Source organism: Parasteatoda tepidariorum, chromosome 1, assembly GCF_043381705.1.
Source record: "Parasteatoda tepidariorum isolate YZ-2023 chromosome 1, CAS_Ptep_4.0, whole genome shotgun sequence".
NCBI classification, from domain to species: domain Eukaryota; kingdom Metazoa; phylum Arthropoda; class Arachnida; order Araneae; family Theridiidae; genus Parasteatoda; species Parasteatoda tepidariorum.
The window spans coordinates 47,614,969-47,628,456 of NC_092204.1; the positions used below are offsets into that span (position 1 = coordinate 47,614,969).

At 29.5% G+C, this 13,488-nt stretch overlaps 1 protein-coding gene across 1 annotated transcript; it reads right to left on the minus strand.

The window, feature by feature from the left end:
• Positions 1 to 505: 505 nt before the first annotated feature.
• Positions 506 to 8,016, minus strand: LOC107454909 (NPC intracellular cholesterol transporter 2-like). The gene is made up of 2 exons (XM_043043953.2): positions 7,636 to 8,016; positions 506 to 3,367 (listed from the first exon to the last, which is right to left on the minus strand). Exon 2 carries the CDS (start codon positions 3,361 to 3,363, stop codon positions 2,833 to 2,835), a length of 531 nt encoding a protein of 176 aa, XP_042899887.1. The 5' UTR covers positions 3,364 to 3,367; positions 7,636 to 8,016; the 3' UTR covers positions 506 to 2,832.
• Between the last annotated feature and the right edge of the window lie 5,472 nt (positions 8,017 to 13,488).

Consider the following 13,488-nt stretch of genomic DNA (forward strand, 5'->3'; position numbering starts at 1 on the left):
CGGGGGATGGTGTTTACCAACAGGATAATGCACCATGTCATAAGGGTCGAATCGTCATGGATTGGTTCGAGGAACAATCCCAACTTGACCCCCAAATTCACCTGACCTTAATCCAATAGAGCATTTGTGGTCCTACTTGGAAAACCAAATTCGTGTTGCCACGCTACCTCCTCGCAATGTGAGGGAATTGCAGGACCAGTTGGTGAGCGCTTGGTACCAGATATCTCAGACTGCCTATCAGCACCTTGTGGAATCAATGCCATGGCGGTTGCTAGCAATTTTGAGGGCTGAAGGTGGTCCTACATGTTATTAGCAGGGTGGTTATAATGAAATGGCTCATCGGTGTGTATATATATATTATGGAAGGAATCAGTCGAAAGCGAATGGGGGAGGGGTATAAAGCATGTTTGAGACAGTAACATTTAATAACGTATTTCATTTTGTTATTTGACAATGTAATGACAAGTAGATATTGAGTTAAATTAAATTTTATAAATTAGCAATATTAAGAAATTTTAATTTATTTTATTAATATACAATGCCATGAAAAATAAACAGTCAAAAATTTATGAATGGTAAACATAGTAAGAAAAGAAATATTTATTTAATAAAATCTTATATGCATATAGTAAAAAAAAACCCAACAAGTTTAATTTTATTAAGGAAAAGCACAACAAAAAAGAGCAATGACTTAAATTTTATTTATAAATAAACTAAAAAATAATTTTAAAAAATGTGTTTAATATTTTGATAAGCAATGCTATAAAACAGGCCATATTTTTAATATTCTTAATTAAAATGCAAAAAATATATTTTATTTTAATTTTAAACAATTTAACGAGATAAAAATAATCAGTTGAATTTTATTAACGAACCATATAAAAATATGAAAAGTATTTAATCTGAACAATGTAAGAAAATATAAACTGTATACTCTTGTTGTATAAGCTTCAGTTAAATAATGTGTGCCTTATCAAAAATGTACAATGTATTCAATTTTATAAATGAATAATGCCAACAAAACAGTTATGGAACCAAAAAAAATAATATATTTTAAAAAATGAATAGTATATTGGCAAAGCAAATAGTCCTTATTCATAAAAATATATTCAGGTTATGAAATTTATCAAACTTAACGCTTAAAAATTTCCTTCTTTCTATAAAAGAAAAAGAAAATATTATTTTGACAGTGGAGGCGATAAGAGTGATAGCCACTAAATCAGCGATAGGGAAGAGAAGGCGATCGATACTCGATGGCTTCAGAATCTAAAATGAATCATTAACCTTTTATGCCACTATGTTGCATAGCTGCAGCAAACACAAATATCATAAGTATTTTCAAAAGAGAATTTCGAAAGACGATATCGGCATTTATTGCATTCTCTCAACATTACTCTTAACGCATATTTTTCTTTTTTTTTCTATTACATTCCCTTACTGAGCTGATTTTAAAAATTGAAGTTATTTCACGAATTTTAAAATTGATTTTTTTAGAATAGAAATGGATGTATTGAATTGAAATTTTTGAATCCGAATCCGTATCTTTATGTTATTTTTTTATATAATGTTCCAGAAATGAAATATTTAATGTTTTGCCATTGCACATAAAATCTCTCTCATTCTGTTAAACCAAATCGAAAAATGTTATTTTGACAGTGGAGGTGATAAGAGTGATGACCACTAAATAAGCAATAGACAGAGAAGGCGATTGATACTCGATGGCTGCTGAGTCTAAAATGAATCTTTAACCCTTTATGTCGCTCTTTTGCATATCTGCAACAAACACAAATATCATGAGTATTTCCACGATCGAATTTTGAAAGATAATGTCGGCAATTATTGCAATCTTGTAACATTACTCTTAACACACTTTGTTCATTTTTTTCTACAACAAAGCGACGCTGAGGTGATTTTTTAAATTCAAGTTCTTTCAAGAATATTACTCAGATTGAAACTTTTAGAATTGAAATGAATGAATTGAATTGATTGAATTGCAACTTTTGAATACGTATCTTTATGCAGTTTTTTGTAACGTTGCAGAAATTAAACATCCAATGTTTTGCCCTTTTGCATAATGTTTGACATTGTTCGAAATTTTTAGGAAAAAATAGCTAAATAGCAATTAATTTAGTTGTTACGTTTCCATATTCAAGCGAAGTAATTAAATAACCATAAATACGAGGATATTTAAACTGTTAACTGTGAGAAAATCGTATATTAAGTGTTTTCACCTAATACGGTTAAACAATTTAAATTTTATCACACCAACTAAACCCACTTAATGAAGCAATTTAGTTCCTGAAAGACGTGTACCACATATAGTTGAGAGGGATAATCTGTAGACAAGACTAATTGAACAGGGGAGTTGCCATCTCAATATTTCCTCATTCCCTTCAACTCATGAAGAGTTTTTAGTGTCCTGCAATGCCCAATTTGATAACCCTGGGTTATTAGAATACGATACTCTCCTTAACGCATGGATGACAGTACCTTAAGGCTGCTAATCTCTCTGCAATGTCCAGTTAATTTGCTAACGGTTTTGGAACCCTGCTCGTTGTAAATGGTTAAAAACCGTATAGTTTTGAAATCATGACTTTTTAACCATACTTGTTGTAAGCGGTTTAAAATCGTAAAGGTAAAAACGTTCTTTATCTCAAAATTTACTGTTAATTGGATGGACAGACAGCTGCCGGTAATTTTGCCATAATTTTGGAATAAAAATTCTAACAATGTTGAAATGCAACAAACCATTTTTTTCATAAAATTTTTAATCTTATAATGTAATTTTTTATAACTCTTTATGTGCTTAAAATAATGTATTAGCAATTTTTTTCAATTCAGAGGTACTGAGTTATGAATAAACCTGCTCCAAAAGGAATCATCAATGTGTCGTTGGGGTTCTGCTGTACCACCCTCTTTAGATTCTAACTTACTGGGTATTTTAACGCAAACTACATCTGTTTTATTCTCTTCAAGTAATTCATAAATAACATCGAAAGAAAGAGTTGGAAAACCACTCGGAATATCTAAAGTTTCCGTGTAAGTATAATCTTTGTTCTTCTGTACAGGGCAAGATATGCCACTTTTACAACCGTTCGTATTGTTTAAAGGTATATTGACTCTTCTGGTATTAAATAATATTGCTGAACACTTTGCTGTAATTGATTTTGACGGTACTTTTGATTTAAATTTTATCGTGATTGTTTGCTCTTCTCCCATTATAAGATCACAACGATAGTCTTCTTTGCATCCAGAAACATCAACGCTTTCTACAGTTCCAGACACTGATCCACAATCTTCGTAATATGTGGCCTCAATGCTTAATGCAAGCATGGACAATAGAACACTAACAAATCTCTTCATATTTCTAAAATAAAAACAATTATAATGACTTAGTATTTTATTTTGGATTAAAAAAGAGTATATGCACAAAGCATTTAAATATTTTTTTTATTCAATTCTCAAGATTTCGCAAATTTACACTAGATTTGTATGCTCTCATACGTAAGATTTGAAGCACTTGTGCTTGCTCATCTCATTTTTTTTTATCCTAGATTTCTTTACATATTGTTTGCATGGTTTTACAACGATGCAACACACTGTTCAATTGTTTTTCTCTATCTTCGAATAAACAACATTGGCAGATAGATCAAAGTATATAGATCATGGCAGATATATCAGGACGCAAAATAAAGATGAAGGATTCGTTATTACAAAATGATAAAATGAATCTTGTGAATTTAATTAAAAATTGAATTATATTGGTTTTAGTTTAAAATAATGGTTGTATAATTTTAAAAGTTTCATAAGAAACTAAATATTTTATTCATTTTTGAAATTACAGACATATTCACTGCAATTATGCATTTTCATTGGAAGAAGTTTTAATTTCAAAATATCCACCATTGAAATGCTTGTTTTGATTTTGTGGTCAAAGTTAAGATGACATTCCACTACGTTAGCGTTGTTAATTTGCAGATTTTTACGAAATCTCTTAATTTCTATTACATAAGTTTGCTACTTTTCACGGGTGCCTGCGTATTTTACCTGAATTGACGCATGCGCACTTGAAGGTAGCATGAGCAATTACTTCAAATATTACGCATGGGAGCGTGCGGAAAGTAATGCCAAATCGCGAAATTTCCCTATTATAAGCATAAATTATGCCATTAGTACATAGTAAAACTAGTAGATTTTACAGTCAAAGTAAGAGTTAAAATTAGGTATTGTATTCGTGATGAAACCCATGTACATTTAACATTCGAGAAGGTGAAAAAAATGTAACTTTAGAAGACATTAACATATATTGCTTAGAATTTTTTTAGTTATTCTTTTAAACTTGCATTGTTCTGATAAAATCTTTAGTCCTCTTTATTCTTATAAGCAAACAATGTTATTTTATTATTCATTTTAGTCTTATGTGTTCAATGAAGAGATGAATGTAAGCCACCTATTTTCCTTTTTTTTGTTTAACCACATTTAGTTTCGAACAATGAAAGCTTTGTGAAAAAATAATATATTTTCCTCTTTACAAATTGCTTTTCTACATCTTGAAAGATCTTCTACAGTTTTAAGCAAGTAAAATGCCATGGAAAATCGAAAATGGAAATAACGTGGGAAAACAAAATGCTTAAGCAATAATGTATAGCTTAAAATCCTAATTTACGGAATTATAGTACAGTAAATGAAATTCTAATGTATTGTCCTATTTAGCTTAAAAACTCATGCCATATAAGTGTATGCCATATTTTTGTTATATCTACACCATTTTGTTTTAAATACATAATCTATTTTCATTGGCTTATTGGCTCGAATTTTACTTGATAATACGCCAAGTTTGAATTTTTCTCTGTATCTGTTTTTCAAGAACTTTCAATTTAGAACCTACTGCTTAGAGGTTGGGAGAAGTTCTTTGCCTGACTTTTAGTCTCCACTTAAAAATAACGGAATTTAGAGTATTAAAAATAAAATTTTTGGCTTCCATCTATTAATGCATATAGGTTGCTTGAATGGATGTTTTTGATTTTGAATTAAGGCCTTATCCATTATTTCTTCACACACTGATAAAATCACATGTTTGACAATTTCTTTTCTCTTGTTTCATTGTTGAAAAAAAGTCTACCGAAAAGTAAATAAAGTTAATTTTGTATTAAAACATCAAAGATAAAAAAATATACCGACACAATTTTATAAGTAAATAAAATGTTATCAAATTTTTTTTCCAGTGTATTAAGGCTATGAGGGTAATTAGAGTATTAAGCTATACATAGCAAAATACAAAAATTGAGCGGAATCGGCCGAAAAGTTCTTAAAAAAATCGAATTCTAAAGGAATCTATTTTTGAAATTCGATTTTTCAGATTCGATACAAGCGATTTCGCTCAAATGTTGCATGATGCCCTGACTGCATTATATAAAATTCTGCAAAGCAGTAACTGTAATTCAAAATGTTTTCGACTAATTTTATATAAAATAATAAAAATAATAAATATTTACTGAAAGTCATTTTTTTGCACTGAATTACCTATGGATAAATGGCTTTTACAATTATGTGCAAAAAGTTTTCTATTCGCCTAAAATTTTTCCGAAATATGGCAAAACACGCGAAAAATAAAATTAACATCATGTGGTACAAACTTAGGATAGTTTTATTAACCAAACTAAAGGGACCATATTTTTTCAGACAGCGGCTACCTCCTATATTTTGGGGTAAGAAAACAGAGTTCATTGAAAAAAAAAAGAGTATGTTCATTCAGAGGAAATACGTTTTTAAGTCTGATTTCGTAACTTGAAATATAGCCTGCTCTAATTAATTAATTAGCATATTTGAGGTCACTCCCTTGAACCATAAAGATTGAGTCGGAAAGATTCTTCATTAGATTAAAAGTTGTCCAGGGGTGTTCAATTTTTTTTTTGTTTTTTTTTTTTTTNTTTTTTTTTTTTTTTTTTTTTTTTTTTTTTTTTTTTTTTTTTTGCTTTTCTGCAGCAAACTTGATGAATATTACACGCGATAATAGATAATGAACAAAATCTTCAAAGAATAAAACTGGAGCCGCGATGACTCAGGGGATAAAGCGTTCGCCTTCCAATGAGGTGAACCGGGGTTCGATCTCGGCGATGACTGGTCGATACGAATTCCGCATCCGGCTTGCACCGACCACAGAGCTGACTTGAAATATCCTCAGTGGTAGACGGATCATGGGTTAGAGTCCCCTTGCCGTCGGTATAACCGTGAAGGTTCTCGTGGTCTTCCTCGCCATGTAGCGCAAATGCGGGTTAGTTCCAGCAAAAAGTCCTCCACGAAGGCAAAATTCTCCCAATACTTGATACAGGAGTTCCCTTGTCTTCTGGATTGGGTTCAAAATTACAAGGTTATGAAGTTGAACATTAGCAGTCGTAAACCCAAAAATTGGGTCGGCTGTTCAATGACGGTTATAAAATATAAAAGAGAAATAAAATGAATAAAGCTGAGGGTTGGGATAGCCTGGTTGGTAGGGAACTGGGCTCATTTCCAAGAGGTCGCGGGTTCAATCTCCGGCGGCAGAAGACTCCCTTTGTAGTAAATGGTGACTAATGCACGTTAAATCTGTCTGGTTGCAAAGTCTTCGATATTCCCTTAACAATTGATACCTCAGGGAATACTGATCTAGGAGTTTACTTGTCTTCTGGATTGGGTTCAAAATTGCAAGGTTACGGCTATGCAACGACGGTTATAAATATAAATGAATACAACTTCTTCAATATTCACGCATCGAAACAGTGTAAATCTAAAATATCCTCAGTGGTAGACGGATTATGGGTTAGAATTCTCCTGCCATCAGGCTAACAGTGGGAGGTTTTCGCGATTTTCCCACCGTGCAAAGCAAATACAGGGTAGTTCCATCAAAAAGCCTCCAACGAAGGCAAACTTCTAACAATCGATCTTGTCTTCTGGATTGGGCTCAAAATTTTAATGCCGCAAAGTTGAGCATTGGTAGTCGTAAACTCAACAAATTAGGTAAGCTATTCATCGACTGTAATAAAATAAAAAAAAATAACCTAAATAAAACTAACTGTTGGTATTAAAGTCAAATGTAACCCTGTTTAGCAAGTGTGCATGGAAAAAACGCTGTATTCATTGAATATATTGCTCATGACTGACTGAGTTTTATGTGAGATGAATTTTTTGTAATGTTTAACCATAATCTAATGTAATGCATCATCTGTAGTTATTGTTAATACACATTCGTTTCTATATTTATAACAATAACTTCTACATTACGAACTAGTAGTATAAATAAACGCAAATTTTACTTTGCAATCTCTTTATTTACACAAACTAACATATTTGATGCTTTTGTTTGAAAAAGAGAAAATGAAAGAAGTTAAAAACCAGTAATAAGATGAATATAAATAACCAAAACGTATATAAATGAGGAAAGCAATTTTAAATACTGTTAACTATAACAAGATAAGCATCTGATTGAAATAAATTAATTGACTAACTTTTATAAAATCGACTTTTATCATATTTTTGTCAAGTTGTGGAAGTATTTTTAAAAACTCCAGAAAAAGTATTATGCATAATGTATTAAAATTCCACTAAGTTGATTATGTATAAGGAGAATTTGTTATTATCAGAGTAAAAATATCTTACCCAATTCAATGAAGTACTATAGAAGTAAACAGGCAGTTCTATGCTCTAAAAAACTTAGAGCTGAATTTTTAGTTGCTTTTTTGTCTTCGTTTTTGTAACAAGTAGATTGAATCTTTTTTTTTCTTATTTTTATACTACGCATAGTCATCAGAATAATTTATCAAGTAGTTCGTAACAAGTCCATGGAAACAATTTATACCTTATAATTTAAAGATATAAATGAGGAAAGATTCATTTGTCACTTAGAAAAGCTTCTATTTTATATTTTGATACTTATTTAAAGTCTGCAGATAATTATATTTTACTTTCATGAGAAGAATCCAACTAAGGAGCATGATTATCATTATTTTATCGATTTATCACAGAACATTCAGCAAAGAAATTCCACTGAATAACCTTGTGTGTTTTTAAAAGTTGAAAGTAGTTTTTTTTCTTCCAAACTATACGCTTTATCGTTAACGTTTGCTACTTGTTTTGCATCCAATTAATTGCTGTTTTCATATCAACTTTAATATTATGCAAATATTTGAAAGACGGTTATTGTAAACACAGTTTACATGCGTAGTATCTTGAAGCCAGATTTAGTAAAAATCATGATTTTTAAAAAATAAAGAAATAAAAAAATTGGATTTCTTATTTAAATTGGATTTATTTCATTCAGATAAAATTTTTTTGCATTTACCAAACAAAGAATGTGATGAAATGTATTATGAATACTTAATTTTATTTAATATAATAGCCAATATAATATAATAACTAAAATCGTACTATATCTGACTAAAATTTTTAAAATATATTTATTATTAAGCTATAAAATTTATAATAATATTTAATAGTAATTTTTGCTTTTATATTTTAGCTCATAAGCTTCATTAATTTTTAGGATAGGAAAGCAGTTTGTGAATTAGATATCCAGTTAAAAGTGTTCAATGAAGTTTCGTTAAATAAACATCGGTGATAAAAATATTTATGTTACTCTGCCAGAATAAGTGTTTCTTTTTTATTGATATTCACTAATTATACATTTAATATGTTTCAAAAGCATTTCTTATTAATTAAACAGAAATAAATGGGTACAATTCAAATATGTTCATATTAACAGCCAAATTATTTTTCAAGCATCTCAATAATTTAAAAAATTCAAGAAACTTCTATACAGTTTCTCTTTATTATTTAATATCGTACTTTAAAAGAAGTCATAATTTAAAGAGTATGAGCTCTGTTGTATGAAAAATATTTTAGACTGAAAATAATGAGCAGTTCTTAAAAATAAGTTTAAAGTAATGATTATTTTTTAAAAAAAATCACAGTTGATTTTAATCGACTGTGTTTTTAAGAAAATCAAATGATTTAAATTTTGATTTTAATCATGCCAACTTTGTTATAAATAGATTAAAAAAATTTTCGCTTGCTTCGTTCTGAGTAAGAAATGAGAACATTTAGTCTCATCGAATTGAAATATTAATTAAAATGTTCGTCAAGATATGGTGTGCTAAAAATAACAGAAGGTTATTATTTTCAAATCAATACAAGTATGAACAATGCAGTTGCAGTTTAAGGACCAAATCAACATACATCTGGGCTAATATTTCAGTGGGAATGCTTCGAAATATTATAGTTTTCCTGTTTAGTATTTGCTATCTGTTGATGACAAGCTCAGCAGCTATCTTTAAACTTTGATGAGAATAGAGATGTCTATGTCGGAAACTGAACTCAGTATTCCACTATCACTCATTCAATTTCTGTTTGCACTATTCCTATTGGGCGATTCGTATTCCTATACGAATAGAAACTTGTATTCCTATTGGTTGCATCTGCATCTAATTAATCATTGATGTATTTCCAGTGGACAGGTAAGTGACGTCAGCTTAGACATCTCTATAATTTAAGTTGCGCTTTTCAGTTCTATTAGGGGGACCGGAAAGTAGCGTCGTTCGGCGCATTGAATATTCGTTAGCTTTAAAAACCAATTCAATTTTTTTTATATCCATTTTAATTTATTTTCGCTTCGGCATTGAAAGGTTGTTGCTAACGAGGGTGAATACATTATTAATTAAAAATAAAATCTTGATAACAAATATCAAATGCACAGAAACGACATTACTTTCCGGTCCCCCTAATATTAAATTCAGTTTTTATTCATTTGATTTTTTAATAGAATTCATTTCAATAGCAGGAAATATATAAATATATTTTGAATAGCAGGAAAAAAGGATGGTTTAACAAATATACATAATGTATTTAATGTCAGATTGCCAGATTGAACAGAGTTTTTAAAGGATTATCAAGTAAATAACAATTAATACAATTCGAGAATAAATAATAAAAATATAAAGCAGAGAATTAAAGATATAAAGTGGAATAGAGTTATCCAATACGTAGCCACTTCTTCAATTTTACAAAAAAAGTTTTCGTCGAAAAAAGTACTACTTCCATGTCAGCAATGAATGTTTCTGATCATGATCTTATGAAGTCTCTCTTAGTAAAAATTCGGGCAGTTTGTTTGTAAAAAATTTATAAAGAAAAAATAATACGGAACAGTTCGGTGTAAAAATGTCCCTTTTTGAGAAAGTGAAGCTTATCGCTATATTGCTTAGGTTTAAAATTGGAAAAAATATGTTTTATTACTTCCAATTTTTAGATTTTAAACAGATAGAAGTTGTGTTATGAACTAAGACTTTTTCATTTCTTATCAAGTGATAATCGTAAGTGATGTCTAACGACACGCAAAAATTCTTTGATTAATTCAGAGTTTTTGAGCATTTTTTTGGGAATTAAAATGAGAAAAAAAGTACAGTAAGAATTACTTGAATATGGTAAAATAAACTATGTTTCTGGCTCTTTGGGAACACCAAAATGCTCGGTAATTTTTACTGAAGTACTTAAGTAATTTTTGGTAAAATTAACTGTAAAATATGGTTTTATAATATTTGATCACTTTTGATAGATTGTAGTAAAATTTGGTAATTTTATCATGATACCAAAGAGCATGGTATTAAAACTATTTATTCAGTTAAAATTACTTTTCAGTTAAGCAGTTTTTCCTATATGTGTGGTAATAAGAGCTGCAATTCTGACAAATAGAATTTCCTGTCAATCTTTCACAAGCGAATGATTTAAATACCGTATATTTTGATTTTACTAATCAAACTTATGTTTTTTACCCAGAAATGCAATTGTCATATAATACGTTAATATAATTTTACCATAATCTTTCCTCTGTGTGCTCTCAGAGACAAATTTCTCAATTTATGACGATGCTGTAACCTTAGAGCTGTATTTCATTATTTGTAACAATTATTTTATAACGAAATCACGTGATTTTTGGTGAAACTTGAACTTTCAAATATTTGATGTCTTCACTCGTATGTCGTCTAATTGCTTTCTGATGGGAATTCACCAACTGTTTTTTTATTTAACCTTTTATTTGTCATTAAGACCATATTTCCGAAATGTCGAATTGATATGAGTGATTGTGCACTTTTTGTTTAATCAGGTTTCGCGAGTTCAAATCCAGGCGATTACTGATTACGCATTTAATAATTCTCCTTTTAACTTAATTGTGCAATCAATAAAATGCATTAAGTCTTATGTTTTTGACTAAATTCGCATTTCTAAACAAAAGAATAAATTTCTACTTGAAGATTTTGAGTATTTCTCGGGAGAGGAATTCGTCAAGAACTGAGAAAATTTCGTCAATTTAATATGACCTTCAATATGACGAACAAGGTAGATCGTTCTTGCAGTCAATCTTTATAGTTAAACGTATATTGATTTTTTCCAAACTTCCCCCCCCCCCTGTGTTTCTGAACAATTTTGTAATGCGTGAACTACGCTTAAATTAAATTTTAGCTCATTTTTTTTATTTTCATTATTTCATATTCACGCATTATTTCATCACTTTTGAGGTTACTTCCTCAAACCTTTAAGATTGAGTCTTAGAACGTGAAGATCCGGTCATTAGATTAAAAGTTATTCATGATGGTTCATTTTTTTAAAGCACTGCACAATGCACGGGCAAAAGAATAAAATAAAATAAATGAATAAATAAAAAGGATTACTTTAAATGACTTTTGATTTAATATTCGAATCGTCACGGTCTAGTGCAGATTTTATTTTACGTAATGAAATCAGTCGCAAAGCCGTGCTTTCTCTTTTTTAGATGTATTCGGATTTCTGACCTTCAAAGAAGTCCCATTTTTTACATTTGATTTCTCAGGAACTATTTGACCGATTTCGCTCAAATTTTGTAATTTGCCATCGAAAATTACATTCTTCAAAATGCACCTTACCTTATACCTCATAAATAAAAAAAAACCCATAAATAAAAAAAATTAATATTTATTAAAAATTGTTTTTTTTGCATTATCTTAGGATAAACGTATTTTAAAATTGTGTGCGAAAAATTTTTTCGATTTGGGTAAAAAAATTTCTTGAGAGATGGAAAAATATGCAAAAAGTAAAATTAACGTAACCAAACTTTGAACCCTTTCTTCTGATTAAATTATTGGCATATTCCAGGTCATCCCCTCAAACCATTAAAATTGAGTCCTAGAATGGGAAGGTCCATACATTAGATAAAAAGTTATTCGGGGTTATCCGTTTTTTCTTTCTTTTTTTTTGCGTATTGTACAACTACCTGAAACAGCGGAGCGCGTATTGTACTCTTTTCCACCAACCCTATCTGTGAGCAATTTCTCCTCGTTTTACCATATGTTTTTATTAGCATGGTTAGTTTTTGTATTCAGGACCTATAAGTTTGTTTTATTTTGAATATTTCCCCTTAACTTTATTATACTATACGTTATTATACGTTTTTTGTGTGTTTCGTCTTTTTATGCATAATTTCCTGGATGTCATGCAGATTTTTTAAATAACATTTGCATATAGTTAAATAATATTTTTAAATTTATGCATTGAACCATCACTAAAGAAAGCAAACCAGAAAATGCGCATTTTCTAAATTGAAATTAACTGAAACGAAAGGAGACTAATATTCATAAACGAGTTCCCGAGTATTAAAAAAAAAGAAAAGAATTGAGTGGTTTTAAAATTTTGACTATTAAATGTTCTCCGAAATAACGTACTTTTAAAATAATAATACTGAGTAATTAAACAACGTACTTAAAATAAGTAGACTAAATCTTCTAATTTGCTTTCCATTTAAATGACTTAGGGATTGGAGATTGTTGTGCATTTAATAATATACTTTAAAATATTTGTTGCTCACGGCGCTCTTTTAAAAGATTTGTCAAATATTGTATACATACTCTATGCATTTGCCTTATTTATGCGAGCATAAATTTAATCTTCGTATGTTATTGTGTACTTATCAAAACCCTTTAATAAGTCTTTAGACAAATTTACGCTGTGACAGCGAAGTTATATTGTTAAATACTTTTATACTTTAAATTTAATCTGCTTACGAATATAATTACGCAACACAATTCATTAATTTAGTTAAACTAATGGAATGCTTATCAATTGAAGCGACACATATTAAAAGAAATAATTTGTTATCAGATTAAACGAATAATTGACAGTTCTCTAAGCTGTTTGGTTAAATTTATTTTAAGAGTAATTTAAAAAATAGGTTGCAAATAATAGAAAATATTATCTCCAGCTAGTATTCTCTTCACATGTGACAAAAATCTAAATTCTAACTTTAACGAAATGAAAAATATTGCTTAGAGATTCTAATAATATTCTTCTAGAGATTCAAATAATAGTTCAAAATTAGCTCTTGTATATTTTATTGCCTTTTTTCTGTCTATTGTTTAAGTTTGTCACAAATAACAATTCCCGTTCTATATAATTAATTAACATTAAGTAAAATAAACTATGTTTCTGGCT